General features: G+C 35.6%; 1 protein-coding gene across 1 annotated transcript in view; it reads left to right on the top strand.

Moving 5' to 3' along the window:
• LOC104103954 (probable 3-hydroxyisobutyryl-CoA hydrolase 3) overlaps positions 1-20,969 on the top strand; it is a 74,251-nt gene that overhangs the window by 17,757 nt on the left and 35,525 nt on the right. Inside the window, exons 3-9 of the mRNA XM_070192217.1 lie at positions 1,540-1,620; positions 2,500-2,568; positions 2,756-2,819; positions 8,760-8,839; positions 8,944-9,027; positions 9,929-10,013; positions 10,715-10,800. Coding sequence (XP_070048318.1) covers positions 1,540-1,620; positions 2,500-2,568; positions 2,756-2,819; positions 8,760-8,839; positions 8,944-9,027; positions 9,929-10,013; positions 10,715-10,800 — 549 coding nt within the window. The remainder of the gene's footprint in view (positions 1-1,539; positions 1,621-2,499; positions 2,569-2,755; positions 2,820-8,759; positions 8,840-8,943; positions 9,028-9,928; positions 10,014-10,714; positions 10,801-20,969) is intronic.

Here is a 20,969-nt window from a genome sequence, read left to right as displayed (position 1 = left end):
TATTCGAAAAACAGATAGAGATGAATTTGTACGTAGTTATAAGGATACGTGATATAGATTAATACAAATCGCAAGGATAAATAGAAAGATCAAATATGGATTGCAAAGAATGCAAAATAAACAAGGTTGTAAAGAAGATGATTTTTAGGACAAAGGAAGATGAATCAATTTATGAAGCTTAAAAGAGTAACTCTTGAATATATGAGAACATGGTGCTTGAATTACAATGTAAGCCAAAAAAAATCGCCTTCTACAGAAATGTAACCATCCTCTTTATAGTGGAGGATCCTACTTTAGATATAATTAAAAATACATAGTGGAGAACCCATGACAAATCAGTTTTTTCCTAATTTCTGACCGAGATTCTCTCCCTTAGTGTGTTTGTAACGGCTCTTGTCTGTGAGCTCGAGCTCGATCGGCCTCGGTGCTGGTCAGTATTGCTTCTAGAACTCGATATGGACTCGGGATCAGGTGATGATTCGGACTCGATCCCGGTTGGCCTCTGCCCCTTAAGCTCGAAATCTTCTCATCATAGTTCGATTCGGACCCGAGCTCGATAATGACTTCGGACTCGGTGTTTGATCTATAACCGAAATTTGAAGCATGTTTGTACCACCTTCGGAACCCATCTCGACATTACGAAGTCTTTCTTTGATCCATTATGTTTCGACCACAATCAATCGTACGAAAGCCAAAATCTATTTCGTATACCATCTTAATGATCAAAAGTACTACAAACAAAATTATGGCACTATTGCCGAGCGATTTCCTGGTGTATATGGACATTATGCTACAGCTTGGTATTGAGCTATAATTCTTTTCTTAAGAAACGATACGTAGATAAAGAATATAAAAGGATTTAAAACTACAAAGATACTTGTAAAATTCAATTCTTATCAAAACCTTTCCTTCCCTTCACCTTTTCCCTATTCGGACCTTCCCTACAACCGAGAAAGACAAAAGATCATTACCACGAAAACAGAGATGGAGTTAGTATTTGTAGTTTGTGAATTCCAAATTTGATATCGAATTTATAGTTCGTTTTAGTTTTTGGATTTTCAATTAAATATTTATACATATTTAATAGATATCCTACTACAAGCATATGATCTAAACAAAAGCTATTAGTTTTGTTCCAACCCGTATGTAATATTGTAGTTTCGCCCTTGTACATTCAGACCTCTTTATAACCGTATCCATATAAATAATAAATTTTTCTGACGAAATGGGTTCAGTTGAACCACTTGATCCAATGCAGATTCGCCCCTGATTATACGTATAGGTTGATGGTTTGAATTTGTTAAATTGATTCAGAAGTGTTATTTATTATAATCAAGAAAGTAGCTTTAGTCATTTTATTTATCAGTGCGGTTTTCTTCTTTTCAAAGAAATAAAGTAAGCTTAATAAAGCATTGCACCACGTTAAGGCAGTCACATGATTAATCTGGCATTATAACATTACATTTGCCTATAATTCATTCAATTCCTTATATTAATTTTCGTTAATTATTAGAGATACTTTTCCTTTGCTTCCCCCAGGTGGTGTTTGAAGCTACGTCTTGCGTGCGCAAAGTCACTCTAAATAGACCAAGACAATTGAATTGTTTGACTTTCGAGATGGTATGTTTGAGCGTCTACCAATCATTATTCTGATCTATTATATTTTATTTTTGTAGAGAGAGAACAAAGAAGAAATTATTATACGAGAAAAAAGAGATATGGAAAAGAATAGCTTTATTTGGTTTATGTTTCTTGTACTCCATCCGTTTCAATTTAGATGAATAGTTTGCCTTGACATAAAGTTTTAAATTTTTTTTTTTTTGAAACATGTGATCTAAAAAGCTTAAGGGGTAAAAACTCGGTGGGGCCATAATATTTGTGTGGTTATAAGAGCTTCTCATTAAGGGTAAAATGAGTAAAATAAAAAGTTCAAAGTTAAATTGTTTTTAAATACAAAAATGTGTCATTCTTTTTTAAATGAACTAATAAAAAAAATATATCATTTAAATTAAAACGGAGTTAATACTTTTTACGTACTTTTCCAATTAAAAATAGAAAAATGGTTTACGTAAAGGTATTGCAATTTACCGTCCTTAGTTACTCTCCTATATTATACATTAATCATATTTTACTATCGGCCAACCCCCGGTACCTCTACCTTTGCAAAAAAATTTAAACCCAAGTTCTTTCTATTTTATACTTAACTTTTTTGAGTTCATATCAAATTAATCTATATGCTCTTCTTGCAATATATAGAATTTTTTGAATGGACTAGACACCTTTTTTGATTAAGAAGTATTTATTTTTATTTAGTAGGTAAATCACATTGGTAATTGAATTTAATTACTCTGTAAGTTTGTTTTCGCAGCATTTTTATTAGTAGTGATAATAGTTGTTAAAGAAGAAAGTGAATATAGCTGAATGACACGACATACAAATTACACAAAACCTTGTTTTACGTTTTTTCTTTTTCCTGTTTTCTTCTTTTGAATTCTGCAGATTTCTCAATTGTTACGAGCTTTCAAAGAGTATGAACAAGATCCACAAGTTAGACTTGTAATAGTAAAGGTAAATAACAATCAAACATTGTGATTTCTATTTATTCACTCTTTTTCTTACAACTCCAAGAACCAATGCTCTTTTTTCTAAGGATATATATATATATATATATATATATATATATATATATATATATCACTTCTCCTCCTTTCTGATACTAAATCGCAGCTTTGTTTGTGATTTCATTTCAATGTAGGGAAAAGGAAAAGCATTTTGTGCTGGAGGAGACGTTGTTCGAGTGATACAATCCATGCTAGGAGGTTATAACATAAAGCTCTATTTTTAATTTTGTAATATGGCCAAATTTTCATGACATTTGCCATAACATAATATCCATTATAATAAATTTGTGGTTCATGCCATTTGCCATGACATAATATCTTTATAACAAATTTGTGGATCTTGACATTTGCCATGACACAATATCCATTATTAGGCCAAGAATTTCTTGCTATAAATAGAGGAGTTTCTCCTCATTTGCAAACACACCAATTCAAGAGCTTTTCACTCTTGTCTTTCTTTTTCCTCCTTTATTTTATTATAGAGTATTTTGTAAGAGAGTGAGTGTTGGGAAACACTTGTGTGAACCCTTTCTTTGGAGTGATCTTGTGAGGTTATTCTCTTAGGGTATTTGGGATTAATTAGAGTATTTACTCTAATTTTATACTCTCTTTTGTATTCTTGTTAGTATAGTGAAATTGCTCCTCTCCGTTTGTGGACGTAGGTCACCTTGACTGAACCACGTTAAATTTGTGTCTTCTTTATATTCTTTAATTGCCATTATTATCAACTTTCATTGTCTTTGTTATTGTCATTATACCGTTGTTTGGCTAAATTTCCCACTACCCGGGTTTCCGATTCTAACAAATTGATATCAGAGCCAGATCTAATCGGGTTAGGTTAAATAGCCAAAATGACTCTAACAAAGTCTTATGTTGAGAAATTTGACCGAAGTGCAAACTTCGAAATGTGGCAATTAAAGATGGAAGCTATCCTAATTCAAGATGGCTTAGATTAGGCACTGCAAGGAAAGGAGAAGATGCCGGATAAAATAACAGACGAGGAGTTTACCGTCATAGACAAAAAGGCAAAAATAGGTATTATTTTAAATATTTCAAATGAGGTTTTGCGTGAAGTTGCAGCAGAAAGCTCAGCCAAAGGCATATGGGAAAAGCTTAAAACCCTATATATGAAAAGAACAGTAGAAAACAGGCTTTACCTAAAGCAAAAACTCTACACTTTTCGTATGGCTGAAGGTACCTCTATACTTACTCATCTTGATACTTTTGATTCTCTTCTTATGGATTTAAGTAATATAGATGCTGAAATCAAAGATGCGGATCAAGCTGTGTTATTCCTTATTTCCTTACCCAGTCGTTTAAACATATAAGAGATACTATGTTTTATGGAAAGGATAATATCTTTTATAAAGATATCAAATCTACTTTGAAATCAAAAGAACAAATAGATAGAGATATTACTGGGGAAACTAGTTGGAACCAAGGGGAAGGCTTATTCATAAAAGGTAGATCCAATAAGAAAGATTCAAGTAGTGAGAAACCTAAATCAAGGTCAAAATCCAGATACAGAAATGTCATGTGCAAATATTGTCATAAGAAAGGTCACATTATTTCTGAATGCTTTAAATTGAAAAATAAAGAAAAGCATACAGAAAAGAAAAATGAGCACAAAAATACTGACAGTGCCGAAGCAAGTGTAGCTGCTGATGAGACTGAGGGAACTATTTTTTTAGCAACTAATAATAGTTTCAAATCTAACAATGAGTGGATTTTAGATTCGGGTTGTTCTTATCATATGTGTCCCAGTCAGGATTTATTTACCACATATGAATCTATTGGAGGTGGAGTTGTCTTGATGGGCAATAATGCTACCTGCAAAGTTATTGAAAAAGGTACAGTCTGAATCAAAATGCACGATGGTGTGGTGAGAACTCTCACCGATGTTAGACATGTTCCTGACTTGAAGAAAAATCTCATCTCTTTGGGCACTCTAGAATCTCTTAGGTGCAAGTACACAGGTGAAGGTGGAGTTCTGAAAATTTCTCATGGTGCTCTTGTGATCATGAAAGCACGCAGATCTGATACGTTGTATACTCTTTTGGGATCTACTGTTACAGGTGCTGCTGCAGTTTCAATATCAGATAAATCAGATTCTAACATCACCAAATTGTGGCATATGAGTGAAAAAGTTCTATCCATCCTCAGTAAAAGAGGTCTCTTATATGGCCAAAGTACCGAAAATATGGAGTTCTGTGAATATTGTGTGTTCGGAAAGCAGAAAAGAGTCAGCTTCAAATCTCCAGCGATTCATAGAATAAAAGGTACTTTGGATTACATTCATTCAGATCTTTGGGGTCCTTCACGTACCCCAACAAAAAGTGGTGCCAGGTATATGTTAACTTTCATTGATGATTATTCGAGGAAAGTTTGGGTTTATTTCCTGAAAAATAAAAGTGATATTTTCTTAAATTTCAAACAATGGAAAGTTTTGATTGATAAGCAAATAGGAAAACAGGTTAAGCGGCTTAGAACAAATAATGGCTTAGAATTTTGTAATGATAAATTCAACGAATTTTGCAAGAATGAAGGAATTACTCAACATCGTACTGTGAGAATGATACCTCAGCAAAATGGTGTGGTAGAAATGATGAATAGAACTCTTTTGGAAAGGGCTCGTTGCATGATTTCAAATGTTCGGTTGACAAACGCCTTTTGGGCAGAAGCTATCTCTACAGCTTGTTATATTGTCAGCCGAGCTCCTTATGCACCTTTTAACTTTAAGACTCCAGAGGAAATGTGGTCAGGTACTCTTGCTTATTATTCTGATTTAAAGATATTTGGTTGCCATGCATACATGAAGGTAAATGATGGAAAATTAGAGCCAAGGGCTAAAATGTGCATTTTCCTTGGGTGTGCATTTGCGGTGAAATGATACCGACTATGGTATCCTGATCGCATGGCACCAAAATTTATAATTAGCAGAGATGTAACCTTTGATGAATCCTCTATATTACATTCTAGAAAAGAGTCTTCTAGTTCTTGTAATACGGATAAAGGAAAGAGTACACAGAACCAGGTAGAGATTGAGATTGGCATTCCTTCTGAGCCAAGCTCATCAACTTTGGAGCAAAATACAGTTGAAACTCCTGAAGTTGAGACAGAAGCTGAAATTTCTGAAGTTGAGACTCCTGAAGTTGAACCAGAAGAAGAGGAGTATTCTACAACCAAACATAGACTAAGAACAGAAGGTAAACAACCATTAAGGTTTGGAGATTATGTTGCATTTTCTTTTTCAGTTGCACAGAAAACTGAAAAAATTGGAGAACCATCAAAATATTTAGAAGCAATTTCTAGTGCTGACTCAGCCAAGTGGCTGATTGCAATGAATGAAGAAATTGAGTCTCTCCACAAGAATGGTACTTAGTCTCTTGTGAAGCCGCCATCAGGAAAAAGAATTGTTGGTTGCAAATGGGTCTTAAAGAAAAAGGATGGCATTCCAGGGGTTGAAGATGCGAGGCATAAGGCACGATTAGTTGCAAAGGGCTATAGTCAGGTACAAGGAGCTGATTTTAATGATATTTTCTCATCTGTTGTTAAACATAGCTCTATTCGTGTCTTGCTTGCCTTCGTTGCCATGTATGATTTGGAATTAGAATAACTTGATGTTAAGACAGCTTTTTTACATGGCGAACTTGAGGAAGAAATATACATGCATCAACCCGAATGATATGAAATTAAAGGAAAAGAAGATCATGTTTGCTTGTTGAAGAAATCCTTGTACGAATTAAAGTAGTCTCCAAGACAATGGTATAAAAGGTTTGATTCCTTTATGTTGGGTCATGGTTATTCAAGGAGCATGTATGATAGTTGTGTTTACTTCCGGAAGTTAAATGATGGTTCATTTGTGTACCTATTATTATATTTTGATGACATGCTCATTGCTGCTAAAGATTTAATAGAAATTCACAACTTGAAAAGTCAGCTGAAATGTGAATTTGAGATGAAAGATTTGGGAGCAGCTAAGAAAATCCTTGGCATGGAGATCAAAAGAGATCGAAAAGCCAACAGGCTATTTCTGACCCAGAAGAAGTACTTGGAGAAAGTCTTGGAGAGGTTTGGCATGAAAGATTCTAAACCAGTTAGTACGCCTCTTGCTGCTCATTTTAAGTTATCAGCTGCTCAGTCCCCGCAGTCAGAGGAAGAAGAGAGGTACATGGCACAGGTTCTTTATTCCAGTGCAGTCGGCAGTATTATATATGCAATGGTTTGTACATGTCCAGACATTTCACAAGCAGTGAGCGTGGTAAGCCGGTATATGACTTGCCCTGGTAAAGCACATTGGCATGCTGTGAAATGGATTCTCAGATACTTGCGAGGTACTCCAAACACATGTTTGGAGTTTGGGAGAAATACTAACACTTTGGTTGGTTTTGTAGACTCAGATTATGCAAGTGATCTTGACAAAAGAAGATCACCGACAGGCTATGTATTTTGTATCGGTGGTTGCGCTATTAGTTGGAAAGCTACATTACAACATGTAGTAGCTTTATCTACTACCGAAGCAGAATATATGGCAGTGACCGAGGCGATCAAAGAAGCTTTATGGATGAAGGGACTATTTGCGGAACTCAGTTTACATCAAAGTGGTATTACCATTTTCTGTGATAGTCAGAGTGTCATTCACTTGACTAAAGATCAAATGTATCATGAGAGGACGAAGTACATTGATATAAAGTATCATTTCATCCGAGAAACCATTGCTGAAAGAAAAGTCTCTATTCAGAAGATCAACACTAGAGACAATCCTGCTGACATGTTCACAAAACCTCTTCCAGTGTCCAAGTTCAAGCTTTGCCTGAACTTGATTGGCATTTATAAAGAATGATTTTTCCCATTGGGGTTTTTGCGGAGAAGGTGGAGCAAATTTACTATATATAATCTAAAATTAGGCCAAGGTGAAGATTTGTAATATGGCCAAATTTTCATGACATTTGTCATGACATAATATCTATTATAATAAATTTGTGGTTCATGACATTTGCCATGACATAATATCCATTATAACAAAGTTGTGGATCATGACATTTGCCATGACATAATATCCATTATTAGGCCAAGGATTTCTTACTATAAATAGAGGAGTTTCTCCTCATTTGCAAACACATCAATTCAAGAGCTTTTTACTCTTGTCTTTCTTTCTCCTCCTTTATTTCATTATAGAGTATTTTGTAAGAGAGTGAGTGTTGGAAAATATTTGTGTGAACCCTTTCTTTGGAGTGATCTTGTGAGGTTATTCTCTTGGGATATTTGGGATTAATTAGAGTATTTACTCTAATTTTGTACTCTCTTTTGTACTCTTGTTGGTATAGTGAAATTGCTCCTCTCCGCTTGTGGATGTAGGTCACCTTGACCGAACCACGTTAAATTTGTGTCTTCTTTATATTCTTTAATTGCCGTTATTATCAACTTCTATTGTCTTTGTTATTGTCATTATACCGTTGTTTGGCTAAATTTCACACTACCTGGATTCCCGATCCTAGCAAATACTTTTATTTGGTGTGTTTATCAGTAACATGATCATTTCTTTTACTTAAATAAACCTTCACTCTGGTTTGAAAAATGCCAGAGATATTTACTCTAATCTAATTTATTATGTATCCTCCCTAATTCTGTGAGAAAATATGTGTTCATTTCTACATTTTAGTTTCTTGAATCTCAGAAAAATATTTTTTTTGATCTAATAAGTATCTCATAAAAAATATGTGTTAAATAAATTATAGCTAATACATCCATTTTTATGTTTTAAAAATCTTGAATTTCATATTTGATTTTTTGAATCTACAAATACCCCTCCCTCCTGATTTCTATTATCTCTAGTGTTTTAAAAAATGTGCAAGTATGAGGTTGAGTGTTATCTCCAAGCGCAGGAAGTAAGGCGTGAAGATTTTTATAGAAAATATGGACATTAGGATAATAAGGGAGATGAGTGCACGACTCCAAACCAAAAGCAAGTTGGTGTACACAACAAATTTAATTTGTCTAATGAAAGGTCATTTAATTTTATTAAATTGCAATAGAGGTACAAGAAATTCCAATTTTTAACATTATTTTTCAAGCATAAATAATTACTCCTAATTTCGTACAAAAATTCTGTGTTTCTTATCGTTGCTCATTTGTCAGGTGACTACCGTTCTGTTCTGGACTTTTACAGAAAACAGCTAACATTGGATTATTTGGTGGCAACATACAAAAAACCAGTGGTAAGCTTTATTATAAGTATCATAGGAAATTTAAAATTAAAGGGGTCACTTGTTATTTTATTTTATGCTAATTATTTGCATCATAATCCATGTTAAATATGAAGGTTTTCCTCATCAATGGAGCCGTTATGGGAGGAGGTGCTGGACTATCCATGAACGCAAAATTCCGAATCATCACCGAAAATACGGTGCGTTTCGAAGACGTACAACTAATTTTCTTTATAGCCTTAAAACTTGGTTATCTAATTATATGTTTTAGCCAAATATTAAGAGCACGCCGTAACTATCAATTACTTCTTCTGTTTCAATTTAGATGACACACTTTTCTTATTAGTCCGTTCCAAAAAGAATAATATATTTCTATATTTAGAAATAATTTTAACTTTAAACTTTTCATTCTACCCACTTTATTCTTAATGAGAAACTTTTATAGTCACACAAATACCATGAGCCCACTAAGTTTTTAGCACTACATATTTCAAAAATCTTTTTTTTAAGCTTTATACCAAGTCAAATTATATCATCTAAAATGAAACGGAGGAAGTAAAACTCAACGTGAGAAAAGAATGGATACCACTAATCGCGAAGGGTTTAGTTTTAGCTTAATATTGCACTTTGGCCTTTTGGTTTAAAAGGGTAGTGACACAAAAAAAAAAAAACATAAACATACAAAATGGTACCTGACCGATCAGTCTTGTAATGAAGAGAAGTTTTTTCCAATGTTGAAATAATAATAATAATAATAATAATAATAATAATAATAATAATAATAATAATAATAATAATATCTTGCATTGTCCTTTATAGGCTATGTTTTGCAAGTTCATTTAGTTCTCCTCTTTAGTCGTTATACATGTGCCTTATAGAAGGCTCTTTCAAACTAGTCATCATGATAGTATGCGTGAGCATTTTCCTTTATTGTTTTCGTTCCTTGTGTAATTTTTTTTTATTTTTATTTTTTATTTTTTATTTTTATTTTTTTTTATTTTTTTACTATTTGGAGTTTATTAATTCCAATGTTTGATATGTTTACTTTTAGTAGATTTTGGACAGTATATCATAATAGTTTCATTATTTATGGATAATTAGGTGTTTGCCATGCCAGAAGCATCATTTGGACATCATCCGGATGTTGGAGCATCTTATTTTCTTTCAAGATTACCTGGGCATTTTGGTAAAGTAAACAAGACTTGGTTGTTTTTCTTTTGGTTTCCCACCCGGTATTCGATATCCGTATTGGAGCCCGACTATATCCGGATTCGCGCCGGATAGGCCCCATTCGGGGGTAGTACTCTATACCAAAATTTTTTTCATACCAAGGGCTCGAATCCGAAACCTCCGGTTAAGGAAGGAGCAACCCCATCCACTGTACCACATCCCTCGGTGGCATAAGACTTCGTTGTTTATGGTTATATCTTGTCAGCTTAAATTTAAAATATCCTCTATTAAGATCTCTAAATAGCTTTAGGTTATATAATAATGTCACTAACAAATTTGTACAATCACATAACATGTATGCATGCATGATCATGTCTTCGACGTCACTTGAGTACAGTTTCATAAATTGCCACGTTAAATTATCATGTAGCATTTGTACTGAATGTAACATCATATACTACCATATGTCCCAACATGAATCTCAAAATCAACAAGAAAACTCAAGGGCTCATCATTTAAAATATATTGCTTTTAGGAATATTTATTTATTATTTCTTTGTAATATGTCTGCTATTAGTTTTACATTCTTTGTTTTGGGGTTTGTCATAAATTATGAAATTCTACACATTAATAAGAAAATAATAGCTGACACTTGAATGGTTTATGTTTATATATATGATTGATATTTTATTTTTAGTTTCGATTTATTGTTAACAGGAGAATGCTTGGGACTAACAGGGGCAAAAATAAATGGGTCAGAAATGCTTGCATGTGGCCTTGCAACTCATTTTGTTTACTCAAAGGTATGATATTATTTTATAATTCTGTTCAACAAACTTAAAATAGATCCTATAGATCTTTGGGAAATTATATCTTAAAATAATCTTAAAGTTATACCATCATGACTTTGAAGTTCTCGATGCACTCTATGTTTGTTTTGTGAACGTCTTATTTCTTCCGCTCCATGTCATACGTATTATTCTTGACACCGGATATAATTAATTTAAAAGAATTCTAGATATAGGTGTGACTTAGGGCTATTGAAAATCTTATCCTTTGATTTTAGGCTAGTTGATGAAATGTCCTCACAACCTAAATAGAGTTCAGCATGACCAAAACCTCGGTAAAAATTGCATGAGCCTATTTAACCTATACCCATATTTTTAAAATTATTTAACCTATATTCTAATTTTGACAATTTCAGATCCTGCGACCTATGCGCTCCTTTCTTCCTCCTCTTCTTCTTCTTTTCTCTCTCAAACATGTTATCCTGTAAGTTACACATGTTATTGTTTCTGGTAATTGGACAAAGCAACAAATCAAGAAGAAAGAAAGACTCGCCACTGCCTCTCAAACATTAATACATCCCAATACAAAGTACGTAAATAATAGAATAAGAGTTTATTGCAAAAATTCAAAGAAGCATCAACTGAAGTTTGGGACTGCAGGGACAAACTTCAGACATTACCAGGTTAAATTTTATCTGAAGTTTGCAACTATCATGCAAGGAAAAATTATCTGAAGTTCAAATATAACAAGCTAATTTTATCTGAAGTTTTTACTACAAACTGAAGAACTCCAGACTAATTTGTCTGAAGTTTATACCCCAACACAAAGTACGTAAATAATAAAACAAGAGTTTATTGTCAAAACTCGAAGAAGCATCAACTGGAGTTTGGGACTGCAGGGCCAAACTTCAGACATTACCAAGTTAAATTTTGTCTGAAGTTTGCAACTATCATGCCAGAAAAAATTATCTGAAGTTCAAATATAACAAGCTGATTTTGTCTGAAGTTTTCACTACAAACTGAAGAACTTCAGACTAATTTGTCTGAAGTTTGCACTACAAACTGAAGAACTTCAGACTAATTTGTCTGAAGTTTGCACTACGAACTGACGTTTTTTTAATTGCTTTTGCAAGTCAGGCCAAACTTTAGACGAAAATATCTGAAGTTTTACTTTGATAAGGTCACACCTCAGGCAAAAAATTCTGAAGTTCAAACTTCAAACATAAATTCTTGCTACTTCAGGCCCCGTATATCTGAAGTTACCCGAAAAGTGGGTACGCTTGTAATTTTTTTTACAAAGCGGGTATAAGTTAAATTGTGACCCAAAAACTGGGTATAAATACAAATCCCCCAGAACCTCGACCTCCCGTGCCCAGGGTCGGCTTAAGGCCAAAGCTAATAAAGCATTGGCTTTAAGGCCCCGAAATTTCTAGTAGATAGCTTGATGGTTTAAAAATATTTATAAAATATTAAAATTTACACAGAAAAAAGTAAAAAGAAAAATTTATTAATCATTTCAAAAATCTAGATAAATAAAATTTTATTTAAAATATGTTAGGCCTCTTTAGCTTGGCTTTGGGCTACAACTTTTGTTGAGCAGCCCCTGCCTGTGCCCTGTTCTGCCCCAATCTCTAGACTATCTTGAGAATAGAAATATCCCTCGCAAAATGATTTGTAGTAGTTCATGGCTAAAATCTTTTGGAGTGTAGGACTGTCCCGCTTAATGTGCCCTAATATTCTACAATGAAACATACTCTAGTCTCTAGTCGACATTGACCTTAGTAAGGTCTACGACATCTAAAAAGGGTGCTGCTGTCAGGGCCAAACGTACAAGCACGTATATGTGGTCGACAAGTAATCTAGTGATGAGTAGAGTAGCGTTCTCACAGAGACTAATGATTAACTATGAATTAAATTAAACTATTTATGAATTATTCATTCAAATAATTTTTTGAGAAGTGATTGTGATTTTAATTAACTATAACTACTACAAAAAAAAAATATATTAAAGCAAGAAAACAAGAATACGAGCAAAGCAAACAAACAACTTATGAGAAAGATCAATGAGATGAGGACATTCCAATATTATGAGATTAATGTCAATCCTGTTAAGTTTTTTCAGTTAAATTAATTACTTGACATATCTAATTTGTTAATTAACAGGGCTTATATTGCTCACAAGGTTCTTGCAACGCTTTACTCGCCTATTCAAGCCAACCTAATACAATCATAGTCAACTAGAATGCATGCATAATTCCTGCAACAATAATCAAGTAAAGCAATTAGCATATGTCTATCCTAATCACGCATATATTTTTTGATACACGGGTTCAAGAACATACTCTGTTTAATACCTTTATGCAATCTAAAGTTTTCACTTTCGAGTTTAACTATAGGTTCGTAGATAGTATTATATTGCTGCAAGATTAAATAAATAAACTAATATGATAAAATCGAGTAACCAAAATAACCGTTCAACGTCAACAAGCAAGAACTTCCCATAATCTCAGAATAAGGAAATTTAGCCACTCATAGTCATATGAATAATCACAATAGTGTTTGAAAGCATAAAACTATAAATACTAGTTAAAGGAAAAATAAATGCTATGGTTTCACGCCCCACACGTGTTTCATAGCCCTTGTTGCCTCCGAAAGATGTCCAATCCCCTAAAAAAACAAGTTTAGAGAGTATTTATAGGGTAGGATAAATCCTAGGCCGGAGTAGCCAAGTCCAAAACTGAAAAGGAGAAGAATCCAGCTTGGACAGGGTCGTTGGCGCTTCGCGCCTTGAACTGACTCTGTCTAAGGGCGCCTCCCACTGTAGGTGCGACATCTTCTCCGCGTTTGGCATCGCCTCGCGCTGTCTATGGTGCTAAGGAATGGCTGCCTCGTGGCCTTGTTCCTTTCGTGCTCTACTTAATCATTTTTTGTACCACTTTATGCAACTTCTCTCCACTTCATGTCCAAATATTCCTATACACAAAACTAATTTAATTAAGCTCAAATATCTCACAAATTATTATTGTTACATCAAAATATAAGGCATGTAATACCATATAATATAGAATTATAATCTAACATCAACTGCGAGGGTAGACTATCCACATTCTGATGACTCAGACTATACATAACCTCTATAGTCCTATTTAAGTTAAGAACCTAGCTGATGATTGCTCAAATGACAATGATGAACCCATGGAGCCTTTTTGCTTCTCGTATGACGTGGATGCCTAGCCAGTACTAGTGCCTCAACTAAATGATATATCCTATTATCTTTATCTTTTTGCTATCCTCTCGAGAGGCACGCTTCTCTCCTATCTTCTCGCCTCAATCCTTCTAGTAGTGTCTAGCCTCTAATGTAAGTCATTGTGCACATCAAAGGTTCTAAGACCCTAAATAATGGATCTCGCAATCCCTCAACGAGCGTCTTATTCCTCATGTTCTCATCATGAACCAAGTGAGGGGCATAGCCCTAAGTATATTTAAACATCATATTTATCCACAATCATATTTTTCATATGGATTGTCTCTAGAATGCTTGAGTCAACTCGTCTCTAAAGCAATTAGGAAGAACCACTCCATGAAAGCCTTGGTAAACTCCATGTCATCAGGGATGCACTAGTAGGCATTCCTAACAATAAATTGTGATATCAGGTATGGGCTACATCCTTCAACCTGACCCAGTTTTACTGCTTCCAAAATTCTCCTTTTTTTTAAGTAGATTCGAAAATTTTCCTTCTTTTTTCCTATGGATGCGACCAGGATCATGTGTTCAGACGAGCGAGAGCTCTAGTGTCCTATTATTGATCACGCCCAACTATACCTCCTAAAAGGTGTAACAGTCATTGTAAATATAATCCAGTTTACAAGTCCGGAGTCGGATCCCACAGGGAATTAACCTACTAATTACAACCACTAGTTCCGCACGAATTCAAGTATTCAACCTTCAGAAATATTAAATAACGATTTGAATGTTTACTAACTAAGAGCAAAGTAATTAAAATGCAGTAATTTATAACTAACAGAGAAAAATGTTGTTGACAAGATTTGGAAAAGTCTAGGGTTATGATTTTCTCTATTGTTGGAATCCTCCCCGCTACGTTTCCTATAAATTCGCCTAAATATTCTGTACCGATCATGAGTACTTTGGATGTCATAATTCTCTTCCGAGTAACTACCAAAATTTAATAGACGTATTCTTCCGAACTACGCTAGCTGGCTCTAAATCACCGCTCACTAGGATCATACTAAGGTTTCGTTATTCCTAATCCCACCTTTAAACCCTCCGTATAGATTCCTCACATACGTTAGGAGTGATGCTGTTCAACAACTACCTAAATATGTACCATTTTCCAAGCAATACATACTAAATAGGCACAGTCGATTGAGAGCTCTTCAATCAACCACAATGTAAACGTTGTCGAACAAGTAGAGACAAATCAAAGGCAAATCAATATTAAACGTAGTAGAAAATCATGTCATCAGGGATTTACTAGTAGGCATTCCTAATAATAAATTGTGATACCAGGTATGGGCTACATCCTTCAACCTGACCCAGTTTTACTGCTTCCAAAATTCTCTTTTTTTTTAAGTAGATTCGAAATTTTTCCTTCTTTTTTCCTATGGATGCGACCAGGATCATGTGTTCAGACGAGCGAGAGTTCTAGTGTCCTATTGATCACGCCCAACTATGCCTCCTAAAAGGTGTAGCGGTCATTGCAAATATAATCCAGTTTACAAGTCCGGAGTCGGATCCCACAGGGAATTAACCTATTAATTACAACCACTAGTTCCGCACGAATTCAAGTATTCAACCTTCAGAAATATTAAATAACAATTTGAATGTTTACTAACTAAGAGCAAAGTAATTAAAATGCAGTAATTTATAACTAACAGAGAAAAATGTTGTTGACAAGATTTGGAAAAATCTAGGGTTATGATTTTCTCTATTGTTGGAATCCTCCCCGCTACGTTTCCTATAAATTCGCCTAAGTATTCTGTACCGATCATGAGTACTTTGGATGTCATAATTCTCTTCCGAGTAACTACCAAAATTTAATAGACATATTCTTTCGAACTATGCTAGCTGGCTCTAAATCACTGCTTACTAGGATCATACCAAGGTTTCGTTATTCCTAATCCCACCTTTAAACCCTCCGTATAGATTCCTCACATACGTTAGGAGTGATGTTGTTCAACAACTACCTAAATATGTACCCTTTTCCAAGCAATACATACTAAATAGGCACAGTCGATTGAGAGCTCTTCAATCAACCACAATGTAAACGTAGTCGAACAAGTAGAGACAAATCAAAGGCAAATCAATATTAAACGTAGTAGAAAATCATCCTCCAATAGGTTCCATCAAACCCTAGATTAGAAAGTTTTGCTACTCATAAATGTATCAACAATCATCATGATGTTCAAAGACATTAAACTACAAAGTACAGAGATAAAGGGAGGGAATTATCATTTGATTCTTGCTCCACCGTGTTGTAGCCTTTTTCTTCTCCAAAAATAGTGTTCAACCCTTTATCAACTCATTTGGGAAGTGTTTATATGTTAGGGTCGAAGTCCTTGAGTCCAAATTCATGTCAGAGTCTTTTACCCCGCGACTTTTAATCACCTGGCCATAGACCCCGCGAAGCCTGGTCTATAGCGCGGTCAACCTGGCTATAGACCTCGCGAAGCCTGGTCTGGAGCACAATTTGTGTACTTGATGCTTTTTCGCTCTTTTCTTGCATTTTTGTTCTCTTTTTATGCAACTTTCATTCAACTATTTCTTCCGATGTTCCTCCACATAAAATAACACAATTTAGTTCAAATGTCGCACAATAAATAACTAAACCAACAAAATATAGGGCGACTAATGTGCTAAAGGTATAGCATTTTGGCCGAACATCACCACCCCACCCTTAAACATTGCTTGTCCTCGAGTCAACCACCAATTCACACTAACATTGAGCGCTTTATTTTCTTTTAGCACATCCGAAGCACACCATACCTATGACTATGGTTGATAGAAACAATTAAACTTTAGCATATGCTCTCAACACACACTTCCCTTTACTCTATGCCATACTTCAAAAATTTATTCAACAACAAGACAACATACTTATAACAATCCTAACCTCACACACCGACTCAATATCACAATGCATTCATGTCTTGAACACTTAATATCATAGAGAAATCTAATAACGTCACCTATCCCTTGCGAAATCATGTGCCCTCACAACAAGAACAAGAGAGTAAGTTGAATCCACACATTCGAATCAAATGCTCAAATATATTTTAAGGACTCAGATATATCAAAGAAATCCCTCACTCTCGCAAAGAAGTCACATGCATGCATAAAGTACCATAGGCTTGCCCATTATGTAAACCTCTACTAATGTAGGCTTGCTCGATCTAAAATCAATTAGGACTTTTTATGGTTATAATGTGGGCTAAAGGACGGGTAGGATATATTTGGAAATAGTGGCTGACCCTCCTAAGTACTTTAACACATCACAAAATTAACTTAAGCGCATATTTCTTCAACCTAACTGCAATTTCACAAAAAATATCATCCCCAAAGTATTTTCTCTTTCTTTAAGCACTACTTTAATTCATATTCACTAGCAAGAACAAGATATTCTTATTTTTTTTTGCTACATTTTTTTTCTTTTCAACAATATTTTTTTTTCTTTTCTACCATTCCAGCTAGTGGTATATTCTTTACAATATAAGTGCACCTTTCTTTCATTTATTGGTTCCACTCAAAAGCCATCCAAGTTCCCTCCTTACTTCTTTTAGCGCTCATTTTACAATTAAAGTGCTTTAAGAGGTGAAAGGATCAAAACAGTCATAATTAAGAACAAAGGAGTATAGGCTTGTAATATGGTTGCCAAACAAAAGTTTATAGGCTCAAAATGATTGACTAGGGATAAATATTATTTGTGGTAAGCATTAAGTTCAGACACATCAAAGAAAGCCTAAAATTAATTTTTCAAACCGAACAAAACCTAAAATTTTACTTCAACTCACATGCCGGGAAAGTTCTAGACTCTAATGCAAATACACAGACTATATAATTTCTTACCACACATGGCACATGACTCGCTAAATACGGTTCCATTCCGATTCTCAAACAATTGCAAGTGTTCACAGAACCACAAAATATTAAGCATCAAGTACAAAGTGACACAAGCCAAGAAAACGAGATATAGACGTCAATAAATATGTTATCTACTCAACAAGGCATCATAAGCATTTTCACATCATAGGGAAGGTACTACACATACTAGAGCCTAAATATGCTACTATCAAACTAGTCAAAGGTGCCTAGCAAATCTCATTTTTCCCATCCTTTTATTCCCTAAATTCTACTCTACTCTAAAGATAAAAAAACACTACTATCCGGTTCAACTATATCCCGTAAAAACGAACTGAGGTACAAAGAAAAACCACGAGGGATTATTACTACCTAAAATAATAAAAAGACATATTTTTGGATTTTTTTTGTTTTTTCATTTTTTTTTGTTTTCTTTTGTTAGACTTTAGTCCCTCAAGAAAACTGTCAAGGAGATCCATAGTCGGAAAAAGTCCAATCATTTCAATTTTTTTTTTAATTTTTATATTCTATGCTAAAATAGAAAAGACGAAGCTAAAAAAATAAAATAAAAAATAAAATAAGAAGTATTTAGTGTATCTAATATTTACAAGTCACAGAGAATAAAACCTCCCACCCCATACTTAATTCATGCAATGTCCTCAGTGCATATATAAATTCATAAAAAATAAGTAGGGTGGTAGGAAAAACTTCCTGATCAGTCATCGTCATCGCCTTCATCTTCGAAGGCCCCATCTGCAGCTGGCCACTCTTCATCTTCTGCTCCCTCCTCCGCATCATCATCCTCCTCCTCCTCGGACTACTCTGGCTCAGCCTCGGAATACTCTGGCGTGTTGACATCCTCATCCTCTGGGAGTCGTTGGCCATTGCCAAGCCCAACCAGCTGCTGGGCATGAGCATTGAGAAGGAAACGCTCCTCCAAGATGGCCCTCTCCTCTGTAGTGGCCGGCCTCCCTCCAATCCTAAGCTGCAAGTCCATCATCCTATATAAATGGGCCATAAAGCTGTCATCTCGAGCATTACGCTCGGCCCCTATCAGTGAGGCCATCGCACTCTCCTGCTTCGTCTGAATGCTGGTGATGTCTGTCAATCAGAGGGGTGGTGGAATGACTACATCAAAAGCTCGCTCCTCCTCCACATCCTATTTTCTCAGATACTAAGTCAGCATGTTACCGAAGGACAATCTATCAATTCTCTTGCTTGTTCTCACCTGCGCCATCTGGTAGCATATCAAGTGGCCCACATTCACTTTCTGGACAATCATTAGGAAGTACAACAGGATACCCTTTCACGGCTAATAAGAGTCTCATCGTTGCATGGTAGTAAGCGCGTGTTGATCAATTTCAACCACACCTAAGCTTCCGACTTCATTTTTTTCTTTGGAAATTTCCTATGACGTTTGGCTTTCTTGTCACAAACCCAAGCGACCACAAAATTGACACCACAGAGAGTATGTCTCAGCGCTAGATATGTTGGACGGGTAATGAAGTTATCCAGGGGCTCCTGGGGAACATCTGGAGCTCCCAAGTAATTGCATATAACTGATGCAGATAAATCAATCAACCTCCCCCGAATAGGCACTAGCTGCTCAGGGTCATTCGGATCATACCCAGCATAAAACTCACGGACAAGGTTTACATTGATATCCCCAGTGTTTCCAAACACGTAGCTCAATCCAAGATCATGAATACCCTTCCAAATTGAGTGATATTTATCTTTTAGATGGTGCTCATGAACATCCGACTCAGAGTGTATATGCTTCGGCCCACAAAGCTTGTACCAGTCCTTGGCAGATGTGGGTATACTTTTAAGACCAAATTCTCATTGTCCCACCGGTTGTGGGCGTGAGGCTGCTAGAGCTGCAATTACTTGCAATCCCTCAACCTCGCTTGAAGTGGCTTCCCCTCATTTCCTCTTTTTCGGTGGAGGTGCGGAGGAAGCCTTAACTTTGGTGGGAGCAGTGGATTTTCCCTTGCCTTTACCGTTATCTTTCATAGGAGGCATGTTCGTACCTACACAAGTGAACATTAGTCAGTCTTAGACGCATTGAATCACTTCAAAACATGGTTTTGCGACCCCACACTTAAGAGTTGATCACATGATGTTCAATAATTTTTGAGGCTACTCAGACTTCACCTCGTTATTTTAGCATGAGAATCAAGCAATGACACAATGATGTCTACTACAATTTCGAAGCTTATAGCTATCGGTGAACCACCTCACACTTAAAATTTTAAGTGGTGCAAGGCGGCATAGCACTCTCATTACAATCTCGGAGACTCGGGCTCCAATGGGGACAAAGAATGTCTTTGAGGCATTTTGACAAATACTTAGCGTGTACTAGTTCCATGAAAGTGCTTGTAGGAGTGATGGATTGCCTCACCCTCCCAAATCGGCTTGGGAATTCCATGCTACCACTTATGTACACAACAAGAATACCATTTCTATGGGGTTTATAGGGATAGGACAAACAAGCACATTGTTACTATGAAGAAAACACCCAAAAGTTATCCGATTTCATTACTTTACACAATTCAAAATTTGGCAAAGAAAGGAGTTAGAAACCATACCTTAGATGCTTAGGAGGGGAAATTACTCTTCAATTGATATTGCTAGTTAGTGAAGGAGTGGATGAATGAATGGCTTCAATGGAGTTTGTGTGTGAGGGGAGGGGTAAATTGGGCGAGCAATGGAGTTTGTGTGTGTGTTCAATGGAGTTTGTGTTTTTGTTTTAATGAAGTTTTGTGTGTGTGTAGTGTTTTAAACCGATGGGGATTAAAAAGAAAAAAAAATTCACAACTTACCTTACCTCACGACAGCACTGTAACGCGAGGCATGCAGCGAGCTATAGGTCGCGCGACACCAAATCTGTAGCGAGGTCTAGCGTGCTATATGCCTTGCAGCGCGAGCTGTGTAGCGAGATGAATACATGGCAATGCGAGTCTGCTGCCTGGTCCGTTGTTCTTTAGGCTTTGTGGCACGAGGTAGACATCGAGGTTTGGAGCGTACTCATGTGATTTTCATTCCGTGTTGTGCACGACTCCAAGCGCAATGACCTCCCAACGTGCTT

The sequence above is a fragment of the Nicotiana tomentosiformis genome, chromosome 12 (assembly GCF_000390325.3).
Source record: "Nicotiana tomentosiformis chromosome 12, ASM39032v3, whole genome shotgun sequence".
Taxonomy (NCBI): Eukaryota; Viridiplantae; Streptophyta; class Magnoliopsida; order Solanales; family Solanaceae; genus Nicotiana; species Nicotiana tomentosiformis.
Note: the sequence above shows the minus strand (reverse complement) of the source record. Positions and strands in the feature narration are given on the sequence as shown.